At 35.5% G+C, this 14,010-nt stretch overlaps 1 protein-coding gene and 1 long non-coding RNA gene across 2 annotated transcripts in view; both read left to right on the top strand.

Moving 5' to 3' along the window:
• Window positions 1-895: 895 nt before the first annotated feature.
• LOC127658141 (uncharacterized) lies at window positions 896-4,241 on the top strand. Its single transcript, XR_007972365.1, has 3 exons — window positions 896-1,051; window positions 1,967-2,022; window positions 2,259-4,241. It is a non-coding gene; the product is annotated as an uncharacterized LOC127658141 (long non-coding RNA).
• A 7,538-nt stretch (window positions 4,242-11,779) lies between these two features.
• Window positions 11,780-14,010, top strand: part of LOC127657685 (protein Aster-A-like) — a 44,397-nt gene continuing 42,166 nt past the window's right edge. The window contains 1 exon segment of the mRNA XM_052146529.1: window positions 11,780-11,889. Coding sequence (XP_052002489.1) covers window positions 11,780-11,889 — 110 coding nt within the window.

Below are 14,010 nucleotides of genomic sequence, written 5' to 3'. Positions count from 1 at the left end.
GTTTAATTACACCGTTCATAATATTTTCCAATACGTTTTTAACAAGTCAAGTTTTTATATCCTTAAATAGCTTATCTCCCTTAACTGCTGGTGTAGGTGATAGAAGAAACAAAGTAGATACCACTTTTTTACCTGTTCATATCTAAAGCACTAGTTTCATGATTATCTCTACATATGCATAGTTTCTGAACTTCTGGATAATTATATGATTTATTATTATTGCCAAATTACTACACCAGAATCCGACATAAACGTCCTAAAGTTTATTTGTGTCCTCAATAAGCAGATGTATAGGCTTAAGTAGTTAAGTATAACATGACAATGCTGTTCCTGGTTAATTTGTCTTGTCAACTACCCATTTTCTTGGCTTTAGGTGCATTTACTTGCTTCAGTCATTTTTGATTTCCTGACAAAATCAAATTACTACCATTACTGAGGGAGCATTAATTAAGTCAAGGAAGCATATAAAAGTGTTTAGGTACATCTCTATAATAAGGACACACCTCCATCTTATAGACTCTCCAGCTCAACCTAGAGTAGGCCTACTACAGTTGATTCACCCTCTGCCGACAGCCACTTGAGGCAGTAACAGTATGAGCAAGAATGGCGAAAACTATTATGGATCATCTGATTGACGTTTTTGATGATCTGGGGGAGGCTAACCAAAAGAAATTTAAAAACAAATTGTGCGATCGAAAGAAAGAACCTCGCGTCCGTCGAAGCGCGACCGAAAAGGCTGAAGACTCGATCGATCTCGCGGATCTAATGGTGTCCACTTTCACATCCAAAGATGCGGTTTCTGTATCACTCGAAATTTTAGAGGCAATTGGCTGTAGAGAACAAGCAGCAGAACTGAGAGAAGTCACAGCCAGGACACAATAAATAAATTGGAGCAGAGCTATTACAAACGGTGAATATTACAAATTAGGAAAGGAGACGTTTAAACGATAGAGTTTACGAAGTATGTTATAGAACGCGGAAGTTCTCTTCCCATCTAGTAAAGACACTTGCTTGGAGTTCATAATCCAGAAAACAAATGGGAACATGTCAGGTTAGTGCAAATTTGAAATTTATTTATTTATTTTTGTCGTTTGCATTCGCTGTTTAGCTAGATTAATTTACTTTCGATTTAGTTTCAGACCCCCATAAAATAGTGTCGTGGTCGTAGGGTTATCTGACGTCAAAAGTAGTCATCAAAACTCATGTTACAAATGTTCTAAAGTTATGTTGCTATTTAAATTATTCTAAAGTTTGTAGACTTGAACCCAAATTTACTTTCACTCCCCCACGTTCTGGTTTCTCGGTCAGTTTTTGGCCATATTTTGAAAATAAATAACTAGGCTTAAAGATAAATACTCATGAATAATGGGAAATAGTAAATGTAAGCGCAGTGTAGTTCTAGCGGGAAGACTAGCAGCTGTACATCATCGCACCATTAGCTGGGTAATTCCTAGCCAATCGCATGTATACCATTGCTTTATAGTCTGCTCACAATCTATCACATTGCTGTTTCAGTGTGCTAACACGGCAACCTCCACCACCCCACCACCACCAGTTGAGCCCTGTCCCACACAGGAGTAGGCTCCTCGCCCCTGCCTCCTATCTCCGGCAGGATATGACGGTTCCGAGTACAACTCCCTCGGACTGCCAGACGGGGCCTACGCCAAAGAGAGACATTACTTTTCTGTTTTACATTCATCAAATAAATGGCATCTTAAACCTCACTCAAGCCTGCGTGTCTTCCCGATAGAAGTCAATTTATCATTAGTTGAATTTAAATAACCCAATCTATATGTGATACATTTATTCTGTCGACACAAAAAGCCTTGTTAAAACTGTTAAGATTTACTTGAGAAAGCTAAACAACTTGAATTAATTTGTTTACCTTCCCCTGTACTTTACGCAATATATGTGGACATTTACTGTTCGATTTATGGAGAGAATAATGTTTTGATCTGATTTTCAGCAGGTACATCTGACTGCGTTCAAGATCCCCAGCACGGCCAAGCCCTCCATCTAATGGTGAATAAGTGGAACTTTTTTGAACGGTATTTGTGTAGTTATTACAAAAAATTTATCCTAGACCATTTTTGAGAACTCTTTAAGTTAGACAGTGAGAGACAATATATAGGCTTATAGGCTCAAATCTGAAAAATAATACAATGCACAACATTTTAGCCATTTTACCCTTTCATTTATACGAACTCCCTCCGCATCCTCACAATCTGACCAAATGCATGTTCCCATCTCTTTTATAGATAAACACTTCATTGACAGGAATGAGACATAGACGCCATCCTTGATGAACTTTATGAAAAGGAAATCATCAGACTGGAAAAATACAATGCCATCCATGCTGAGAAAATACAGCAAAGGAAGATGAGAGCGTTATTTGATGGCACTGGAGGGAAAGATGCCTTATACAAAGTTCTTATGAAGTTACAGTTCTACTTAGTGAAAGACCTTGGGGCTAAGTCAAACTCTTGTCAGCCTGAATGTTTTTTTTAATGGTTTTATTTACTTTTGTCTCCTGTAATATATGGGAAATATTATGCAAACCATACCTTCCAATTATTGTAACAAAAGCTGTCCAAAATACACTGCAATAGCAAATAAAAAGTGATGCCCTCTTTTGAAAACTAGGCTTTTTAAACACACACACTGCGAAATCTAACTTCACTGGACCAAAGTCTCTTCCTCCCTTCTATGTCATTTATGCATTTGGCAGATTACATTTACATTTATGCATTTGGCAGACGCTTTTATCCAAAGCAACTTACAGTGCACTTTATTACAGGGACAATCCCCCCGGAGCAACTTGGAGTTAAGTGCCTTGCTCAAGGGCACAACAGTGGCATCTTGGTGGTGCTGGGGCTTGAACCCCCGACCTTCTGGTCAGTAACCCTGAGCCTCAACCACTGAGCCACCACTGCCCAAATGGGGTTTATGGGGTTTTCCAAGCACAACCCATTTTATAGATTATCCACAAAATCAGGTATATCAAAAAGCTTGCTTGGCTGACCAACAGGGTTGGGCTATAACAGAATAGGCTACATGTAATGGCGATACGTATTCAAAATACAAAAATTAAGTAACTGTATTCAGCCCCATTATGTTTTCAAGCACCTGTATTCAGAATACAGTAACATTACGGTTTAAATTGTGTTAGAAAACGTTTAGAATACTTCTCTCATAATTACCTCAAAATAAGGCAAAGGCAAAATAAGGTGAAAAACTTGATTGTTTTTCTGAACAGAAAAAATATTTTTTATTACAATTATTAACCTAGATTTATTGTGTTTTTGCTATTGTTGGGTTATTTTGGCATGTTTGCATTGTATCTGAACATGTGAGCCAATGTTGCCTCACACAATGTCTCAGAGATCAAAATGTTAGAATTTTGATTCACCCCACATCAAGTGCTGCTTTCACAACTGTCATGTCTGTAACAATGGGTTTTCCTCATTTATGTGAAAACAACAGTTTATGAGAAATAATTACTGCATGTTCTTAGGATTGTCAACCCTTCTGTTTTATGTGGCTGGTATTATTTCTGGATTGTGCATTTCAATTCACAAAGTTTTTACTCATGTCCACTTTAGTCACGTCTGTATCCAAGTTCATCTAAGTATCTAAAGTGGAAGAAAACTTGTGCTAGTAACTGAACATTTTCAGATGTCTGGACTGTATCTGCGGGTATCTATGATAGTTCATTGAAATGGTTCGGTTATATACTGGTCATGGGTACTTCAGTTCATATATGTTCAATTTTATGTTTTCACTGCAAATGCTGGAATTGCCATTGTAGCTCTGTGATTGGCCAAAATGCTCCATTAGACTTCTCTGAAACCCTCTACTTTTCTCTGTGGAACCCGGATGCTTGACGGCTGGCCTACTTTCAGTAAGATCTGAATTTCTGCATTTTGAATTTTAGAATATTGAATTCTTTATTGAATTTTAAAACATGTAATTCTTCGTCAGTTGTAATTTTATAATCTGAATATTTACAGCTAATTTCACCTCTAAAAAAATCAGAACACATCTGCTGTTTAAAAACACAAATCTATAAAATATCCCACAAAAAAACTACAAAATGTTGTTAAATGCCACATGCCTAAAATTCAAATGTACAAATTCTAATTTAAATATTTTGTAATTTATCTAGAGATAGTTGCAAAGAGATTAGAAATAGAAAATTGGTTCACAAATAAATTGAATGAGATCCACAAATAAAAGGAGTTGCACAAAAATGAAATTAATTAAAAAATAAACAATGATATTTATAAATATATTTATGAGTTTTACAAAAATAAATTGAATTCACAAATAAATAAATAAAATGATATTTGCAAATAAAAAAATATTTACAAATATATTTTTTAACTCACAAAAACAACTCTGTCAAGTATTCATTTGTAAATCGCTTGCTGTGCATTATTTTGTGGATGGCAGCAAACAAGTGTGAATTGTGAAATATTTCTTGTACAAGAGCTGTGGGTAATCCACAAATAGGTAGACTCCACCCATCGTCTACTCAAGCCAATCAGATAAAGGCAAAAATTAATCGAACCATTCGTAGCACGTTCTATCACGGTCCGAGTTATGTGGCCGTTATCTGATTGGCTTGAGTAGACGATGGGTGGAGTCTACTTATTTGTGGATTGCCCGCAGCTCCCGCGCAAGAAATGTTTCAGAATTTAAATATGTGAGCTGCCATCCACAAATGCAGAGCACATTTAAGAGAATAACATTATTCGAAAGCAAAGAAATCAGTAAAAAAAGAAACACAATTTGGTTGGGTAGATCACAAATAATGTGAATAATGAAACTGCGTTTTCCACTTTTGTCAGTGTTCCTGGGTAATACAGGCTAGCTAGTAGGCTAACTCTTTTTCAGTCCACATTACCTCACAACAAATTAAAACTTCAACAGCCATTTAAAACAAAGAGAAGCATGCATTAAAGCAACATGTAGACATTGTAAGCTTAAAATGTATTTCCAACATAAATATTAACATATTTACATTACGTTACATTGTTGAGCATTGTGAATTGGTTCTCTCGTGGTGACACCAACAGACTCTCTAGTAGCAGGAGACTAGTTAAACAGGTTATTAATGAGCCCTAATAAAGAATGAGAAACATTTACTGTATATTTAGGTTCATAATCGTCATTATAAATTAATAAAAGTTTTGTCGTCCTCTTCATCATTTTAATCAGAGTAAAAATTATGCAAAGAGCAAAAAAATGAAATCACTTGCAGTGACATTGTCAAGCTTCCTTGAATTGGTGTTTCCTATATTTTTCTTTTCTTTTTTATTATCACAGCTTTTAACCATTACTGGGCCAAAATTCCTCTTATCTTCTTACTGTAAGTCAAAAAATCTTGCACTGTTGCTCCTCTTATTTGTATATGTTGGAAAAACACATGTGCTTGCGTTTGAATTCTCCAGCCTTTAAAAGAAAATGTTCAAATCTTAAAATATTATCCCTTCACACTAAATACAGATATTGTGTGTCACAGCATATACTTTGACATTTATGGGAGCAAAACCTTGTACTTGCTTGCCCCCCCCCCCAGAATCTACGCCACTGTATAATAGTAGCTTACGCTATTTGTCTAATGACTTTTACCCCTATAAAAAAATCTCCATTCTGCCATTGTGCTTGGAAAACATTTTGCATACTCCTCCTTTGTTAAACAGCCTCAGGTAAACATGGCACATTGCAATCACAATGTTCCAGCACACTTCTTTATTAAAACAACTTTCCTCTGAAATCATAAGGAAGTGAGCTCTGCTCGTATTACATGGTTAAGTATATATGTCAATAGTCATTAAAAGCTATGTTAGAGCTTTGCAATATGCAGTGTTGTCATCAGGACAAAATTTATGCAAAGAGCTGCCCAGAGTTTTGCTTCAAGCGTCTGTGGATTTTACTGCCAAATGAGCTAGAGTAAATAACAATAGTGTGCAAGTCAAAGATGCAAAAGCCTGGTCCATTTGTCAAAAGCTGCACTGCTGCTTCCCTAGAAATGTTTTATTAATAATATTTTGAAATGTGAATTCTCTCATCATTTACTCACCCTGATGCCATCCCAGATGTGTATGACTTTCTTTCTTTTGCAGAACACAAACAAAATTGGAAGAATATCTCAGCTCTGTAGGTCCATATACAAGTGAATGGTGGCCAGAACTCTAGAAATCCAGAAAGAACATAAAGGCGGCATAAAAGTAATCCATACGACTACAGTGGTTAAATCCATGTCTTCTGAAGAGATATGATAAACAAATAAATATTTAAAGGGATAGTTCACCCAAAAATGAAAATTCTCTCATCATTTACTCACTATTATGCCATCTCAGGTGTTATTGACTTACTTTCTTCAGCAGAACACATTTGAAGAAAAAAGTTCAGTAGGTCCTTAAAATGCAAGTGGATGGTGAACTGACTTTTGAAGCTCCAAAAAGAACAGACTGTCAGCATAAACATCACCAATATGACTCCAGCGATTAAATTAATGTCTTCTAAATTGATATTTTTAGTGCAAAAAATATCAATATTTAAGTACTTTTTAACTTTAAAGCATCGCTTCTGTTCAGATAGCTGTATGCGCATGTGATGTATTCGAGTTGGCATTCTCACACATGCGACACACCAGGAAGAGCAGCACTGTTTACAAGTGATTAGAAGGTATACTGACCAGAAGCTTTATTGGTTTTGGTTTGTATCTGTATGTTTACTCACAATGGTGCATTTGTGTGCTTATTCTGCATGTTGGATAATCTTTAACATGCCAAAGCAAATTCCACGTGAATTCAGCGCTCTCTGGAATGCATATACTGCTGCTGACTGGAAGCGATGCTTTATAGTTAAAAAGTACTTAAAAAAAATTATTTTTCGCAACAAAAGCAACCGTGTCCCTTTAGACATTAAGACATTAATTTAGCAGCTGAATGCCGAGTTGAATGGATGACGTTTATGCTGACTATCTGTTCTGTTTGGAGGTTCAAAAGTAAAATCACCGTCCACTTGCATTTTAAATAAAACATTTTTCTTCAAATGTGTTCTGCTGAAGAAAGAAAATACACATCTGGGATGGCATGAGGGTGAGTAAATGATGAGAGAATTTTCATTTTTGTGTGAACTAAACCTTTAAATATTATTTTTTTTTTATCATATCTCTTCAGAAGACATGGATTTAACCACTGTAGTCATATGGATTATTTTTATGCTGCCTTTATGTGCTTTCTGGATCTCCAGAGTTCTGGCCACCATTCACTTGTATATGGACCTACAGAGCTGAGATATTCTTCAAAAATCTTTGTTTGTGTTCTGCAAAAGAAAGAAAGTCATACACATCTGGGATGGCATGAGGGTGAGTAAATGATGAGAGAATTTAAATTTTTGGGTGAAATAATCTGTTTAACACTTCACAATGAACAACCCATATGAATGTGGAAACCTATTAGGGTGAAATTACAGAAAATACAGTATCATTGCGTGCTAGCAAACATGCTAGAAAACATTTGGGATGACTTCTAAATATTGCAATTGTGTGGAAGTTTACAGCTTTAGGCAATATATGGTGATTTCATCTTCAAAATGTGCACCTTTGTAAATATTTGCAGCTAGTCTAGATTTAACAGCTTTATTTTACTATAGTTTATCATCCACCTCCACTGTTTTCTTTTCACGGCACTGATGCTCAGTGTCAGTGTCAGTTTACATACTCTTGAGCACAAGGCCCTTTCACTGCAGAGCAAGGTTAACAAAATGTACCGTAAGGGGAAAATAATAGTTAGCTACATCTCAACTAGTTAATAGAATGTTTGAATAAACTTTTAACTCAGACATAAAATTATACTGTAATTGCATGTGGATTCCTAAATACCATTCATATTATTTTTGAGAAGCTGTTTCGGTTCAACAAAAAAAATATTATTATTGATTTTAGTTTTTTGCTAAATTACAATAAAATTTGATGAACAAATTGCGTCACTGAAACAGCTTCTTGAAAATAATTTGAATGGGTTTTAGGGGTTCCCATGGAATTATTTACATTTCATGCATGAATGTAAATAAATGTATAGCGTTGCCTAAATACCATTCTACTTATGTTCAAGAAGCTGTTTCAGTGACAGTTGTTTACATCAAATGTTCTTGTAATGTAGCAATTGTTAGAAATAACTATTCTGTCATCATCAGAGTTGGGTAGATAACTTTTCAGTTGTAATCCAGTAAAGATTACAAATTACATTCCTAAAATTACATTCCTAAAAATGTTTTAGGTAATCTAATTGTATTACTTTTGGATTTCTTCTAATCAAGCTCTTGTTTATTTTGTCACATGCATTTGAGTCAGATAATCTTTTGTCATAATGTTGCTTAAATGCGTAAGAAAACAATCAAAATAGGAGAAATTACGTTTTTTTTAAATTATTATTAATTTGCTATTTGACTGTTAATGAGTGGATCAAATAAGGCACTTAAAAGGTGATTTAAAGAACACATTTAAACTGCTATGATTGATTTGTCTAAGATGCCAGTAAAAGATGCTTTGAATCATTCTTATTGATGTTTGTTATTTTTTTATCCAGACTTCCAGATATCCTAAACCATCTAAACCATTGTCCGTCAGATAATACACGTGCAGGCCCTTTAATGATAATCGCGTGTATTTACCCTGACTAGTGTCATGTCAGATTGCGTCAGAGGTTTACTGTGTGACTGATAAACTTATCAGAATGCAGGTTGTTTTTGGTTCCCTGAACGTCAGTCTCTACCCTCCCCAAACACAATTGGCCCGTCCTCAAAGCGTCCCACAAGCTGGTGAACTTTATATTTAGCACCGATCGAGTTTCTATGTCCATTCAATGCCAACAGGTGTAAAGCAACACAACACATTAAACCAGAGCACGAGAGACAGCAAGTGTGCAAACATCGTCAACTTCGGATTAATAGGTGAGTAAAGATTTTTCAAATTTTTCCTAAATGACACAATGCTAAACCCGATACAATATACAAAAACTACAGAAGGAGAAATTAGCAAACAGTATAAATAGTACACTGATGATTTCCGCATTTCTCTATAGACTAACTGCATGCAAACAGTAAAAGCTGTGAATGTAAACGGCTAATAATCTTAAAGCTACAGCCGTTTTATTTTATTATTATTATTTTTAGGGTAGGTTTGAGTACAGGAGATCGTAGTAGTAGTGAACAATATGTAAGATAATCATGGTAATGTGGTAATAACGCCCACCAAGTCGCCTTTATAATAAATATAATAATGAAACATGTCTTGATGTCTGTTTTCTTTCGCCCTATGAAAACAAAGTGTCCCTATAAACGTGAGGGAGCAAGAGGACATCACCTATCACTTCTTCCATTTTTCTCATTGTTTATCCAGAATAATGATTCTTAAAAGCTTGGATACAACCCTTCAAGGTAAGCAGTATGATAGTATTACTATTATATTCATCAAATTGGATAAATGTTGGACTCATATAATTAAGGTATTCCTCCTCTATTTTAAGTTTAGGTTAAACGCGCTACCCTTAATGTCCTCCAGAGGGCGCAGATGGCAAATACAGTATATTATTTAGAGCTCTTCATTATATCTCAAACGGGAAAGTTACAGTTTTGTGGTACTAAATATACAGATTAAACAAACTGCATATTTGGAGCGGCATCCTTGATCTCAAATATTAATTATTTGGCTTTTATTAAATGTAATTAAATAGTAAAGGAATATTCTTGGTCCAATAAAAGTTAAAGTGACAGTTCACCCAAAAATGAAAATTCTCTCATTTACTCACCCTCATGCCATCCCAGGTGTGTGTGACTTTCTTTCTTCTGCTGAACACTAAAGAAGATTTTTAGAAGAAGATTTTAGCTCTTTAGGTCCTCACAATGCAAGCGAATGGGTGCCAAAATGTTGAAGCTCCAAAATGCACATAAACACAGAATAAAAGTAATCCATAAGATTTCAGTGGTTAAATACATGTCTTCAGAAGCGATATGATAGGTGTGGGTGAGAAACAGATCAATATTTAAATCCTTCTTCTTTTGTTTTTGGTGATTTGCATTCTTCGTGCATATCGCACTGGACAGGGATGAGAATTTATGGTAAAATTTTACTTAAATATTGATCTTTTTCTCACCCACACCTATCATATCACTTCTGAAGAAATGGATTTAAAATGTAACCACTGGAGTCATATGGATCACTTCCATATGTTTCCTTTATGTGATTTTTGGAGCTATAAAGGTCTGCTCGCCATTAACTTGCATTGGAAGGACCTACAGAGCTGAGATAGTAAAAAAAAAAAATCTTAATTTAGGTTCTGCAGAAGAAAGAAAGTCATACACGTCTGGGATGGCATTAGAGTAAGTGAATAAAGGGAGAATTTAAATTTTTTTGGTGAACTATTCCTTTAACATGATTTTAGTGTGTTAAAATCGGTGAATAACTTGTTGCCATTATGACTTAACGCAGTAAATCCTTAAATGGCGATTTAAAGAACTTTACAGCTCAAATAACCCACACGTTTTGACAGAAGAATTCATGTAAGTACATTTATAAAATTATAAGCTTCATATATTTGTCTTTAAACCCTCCAAAAATTGGCCCCATTCACTTCCATTGTAAGTGCCTCACTGTAACCTCGATTATTTCTTCTTTTTTTAAGTAAAAGAGGGATGAGTCAAAATTATTTTTATGGTAATTATTATGTCACTAATTATCTCGACTGAGCAAACTGATAATTGAACCAGGAATATTCCTTTAAGGCGTTTTTGACCATTGGCTTTTCTGGAAGTGGAAATATCCACCACGACAAAGGCTTGCGAAATTAAACGCACAATCTTCAGGAAGTTGAAATAAATCAGCCTCAATGCCCATAATATTTCTACATTCTAAAGCGGGATAAACCTTTATATCGCAAATAATGTTTATTAAAGAATAAATATGTTAATAATAATAATAAAAATTCGTGTATTGACCTGTTTGTGCGCGTTTATTTATTTATTTATTTTGTCTGCGCAAGCTAAAGTGCATCCCTTCATGTATTCTCTCTCGAATGTACCATAAAGTTGTACCTGGAAGGGGTGTGCGTATTATAGTAGTATAGTTTCCACGATAAATTTACGTCGGGTTTTAATCATTTTAACATCCATGACGTTCATATTTAACAAATTTTATCAAATCAAGTCAAAGCTTTAATTTACTGAGGTCATTAGGTGCTGGTATACTTGTGTTTAAGTCTGTACGTACCCCGGTAAACATTTGCCCGTCTTATTGGAAACTGTGCTCTGATGCTATCTTTTTATCGCGTAGCATTAATCTTAGGGACAGTTCGAAAACGTAAAATTTATTTACTACATAGTTTAAGAAGGTGCATTATTTAAAGATCAATCTATGATATCATCAACAAGTCCTGTGAGTGTTAATGGTGGACAAACGGATTCAGGGAAAAGTAAACAGTGGACCCTTTTCCCACCGGTATTGCTAGCAGCATGTTAGCCAACTAGCTCCTAGACAGTGTTCTTCACAACTGCCTGAATTCAGCTGATCGGCTAACGCCTATGAATAACACTGTGCTGGTTTGTTTACTGAAGTTTGATTTTGCTGTTACGTTTTTTTCTGCGTATGTTGTTAGCTAACGGCCCGAAATAGTTAAACAGTAATACATAACTAGAAAATAGTGGCTAAATTTGAAAAACTGGCGGCGAAAGAAACTTTATTTTTAGCTTGCCGGCTACATTTGGGGTGCTGATGTATTCCTGCGAGAAAGTGGATTTTAACATCACCCCCCGCACCGTCGCCCGTCTGGTGTATGAGGCCGAACACGAAAAAACCAATGGGGGCCATTCGTCCAATGGGAGGTAGGAATTATTATTACTAATAAATCAGTTAACTTTATTAGATTCTTGTCTTTCGCTGTGTTATTTCAGTTTAATGTCTTGGTCTAAATGATATATAATTAACTAATATAACAAATGATCACAACTACCGCCAAGTCTGGTGTCCTTCAGCTCATGCCTTGAGAAAGTAAAATTCTTTGTAAAGTCCTTGTGTTGACAGATTTAATATTGTTATGTGACCTGAGTAAGTAAAATCATTGTTTATATTGCACTGTGGTGTGTTTTATAAGGTAAGAGGCCTGACGTTTAATAGCTGTAGATTGATTTGTTCAAACAAACCCTAGACATGATTTATCTTGTTCAAACAGTAAAGCAAATAAAGAAGCAGAGCTTGCCCCTGCCTTTGATAAATGACTGCTAGTCCTGTTCTGAAGCTTAGTGACGAAACTGTGACATTGCCAATAATCGGGAGATTCTGCAAAATTCTTAAACGGTCTGAAAGTTTGAGCTGATTGATCGCTCCATTTGTAATTTGATTATTAGTTTTACTGTAAACCATGCTTTTTGCTTTTGTGATTTGTTTGATTCATATGGTAATTCAATGGCATTGAGGTTAGGAAGGCATCTTTACTCGTAAAGAAAGTGAACAGTAAAGAGAAGACTCATTGCATTGCTCTCGTATTGTGATTGATTGTCTCAGCATGGCTCACCAGTTTGTGGCACCATTGTTGGGGAAAAAAAGCCATGGCAGTCTATTTAAATTGGTGGCAAATCTTATCACCTTCTGTTTTGCCCTGAATAGCCAATAAGTTACATACACTGGTGGCCAAATAGCCAATAAAATTTACCTACAATGGTGGCCAAAAAGTTTGGAATAATGTACAGATTTTCAAGTCAAGTGGTTTGCTCTTTTGGAAGGAAATTTGTACTTTAATTCACCAAAGCGGCATTCAACTGATCACAAAGTATAGTCTGGATATTACTGATGTAAAAATCAGCACCATCACTATTTGATAAAGTAATTTTTGATCAAATCTAGACAGGTCCCATTTCCAGCAGCAATCACTCCAACACCTTATCCGTGAGTAATCATGCTAAATGGCTAATTTGGTACCAGAAAATCACTTGCCATTATATCAAACACAGCGGAAAGCTATTTGGTCTAACAAGGACTAAAAGAGATGTGGAAGGCCAGATGTACAACTAAACTAGAGGATAAGTACATCACAGGGCCTGAATTTCGTTTTTTAAACTGGGGGGGGGAATTCCCCCCTTACATGGGTCACATGGGGGGGATCTAAAGATTATGGGGGGGGGGGGGTAACTTTTGATGCATTGCTAATTTCATCATCTTCATTTATTAATATATACAGATTTGTATGCATGAATTGTGCATTTCCAGTTCTCAAAACGGTTAATAACAACAACAACAAAAAAACTTTATACAAAATACACCATGCTCTTCTTCAAATTGACATTAAGACCTCAGTTTAAACTAGGCCTAGGGCTATATATTAATGTTGCTCTATTTCAGTGTCGTTCATGTGTTTCAGTTCAGTTCAATTCTTTGCTTTTTTTTTTTAAACTTCATACAAAATACGCCATCCTCTCCTTCAAATTGATATTAAGAACTCAGTTTAAACTATATGTATTTATGTCTATCAGTTTCAGAGTCTTTTTAATGTATTTCAGTCACTTTTTTCCATTTCTTGTTACTTTTTTCATGGGACTTATTCTAAGTTTCTCATCTGTCTCCTCCTCTTCATCTCTTTCCATTTGATGATGGCTCTTTTTAAGTCAAACTGCTCAAGGGAAGGTCCAAGCTCTGAAATGATCATTAGATTTGTGAGACTCGTATTATTCAGTGAATTTCTGAATTTGGTTTTGATCCTGTTTTGTGTGCTGAATCCACGTTCACACGACACACTCGCAACTGGTATGACCATGGCTGTCTGAATGAGTTTCTCCATTTCAGTGAAAACATGACTATGTTCACTTAACACAGTCTCTGCAAACTGCTGAAAGGACAATTCATTGTCTGTGGCCGTGTTTGTGCGCTGAGGGAAATATGCTGCGCATAACACAAGAAAACAAGGAGAAACGCGCAGTCACATGCTCAAACAATCAACAACATCGCTCTAG

This window comes from Xyrauchen texanus, chromosome 17, assembly GCF_025860055.1.
Source record: "Xyrauchen texanus isolate HMW12.3.18 chromosome 17, RBS_HiC_50CHRs, whole genome shotgun sequence".
Classification (NCBI taxonomy): domain Eukaryota; kingdom Metazoa; phylum Chordata; class Actinopteri; order Cypriniformes; family Catostomidae; genus Xyrauchen; species Xyrauchen texanus.
Note: the sequence above shows the minus strand (reverse complement) of the source record. Positions and strands in the feature narration are given on the sequence as shown.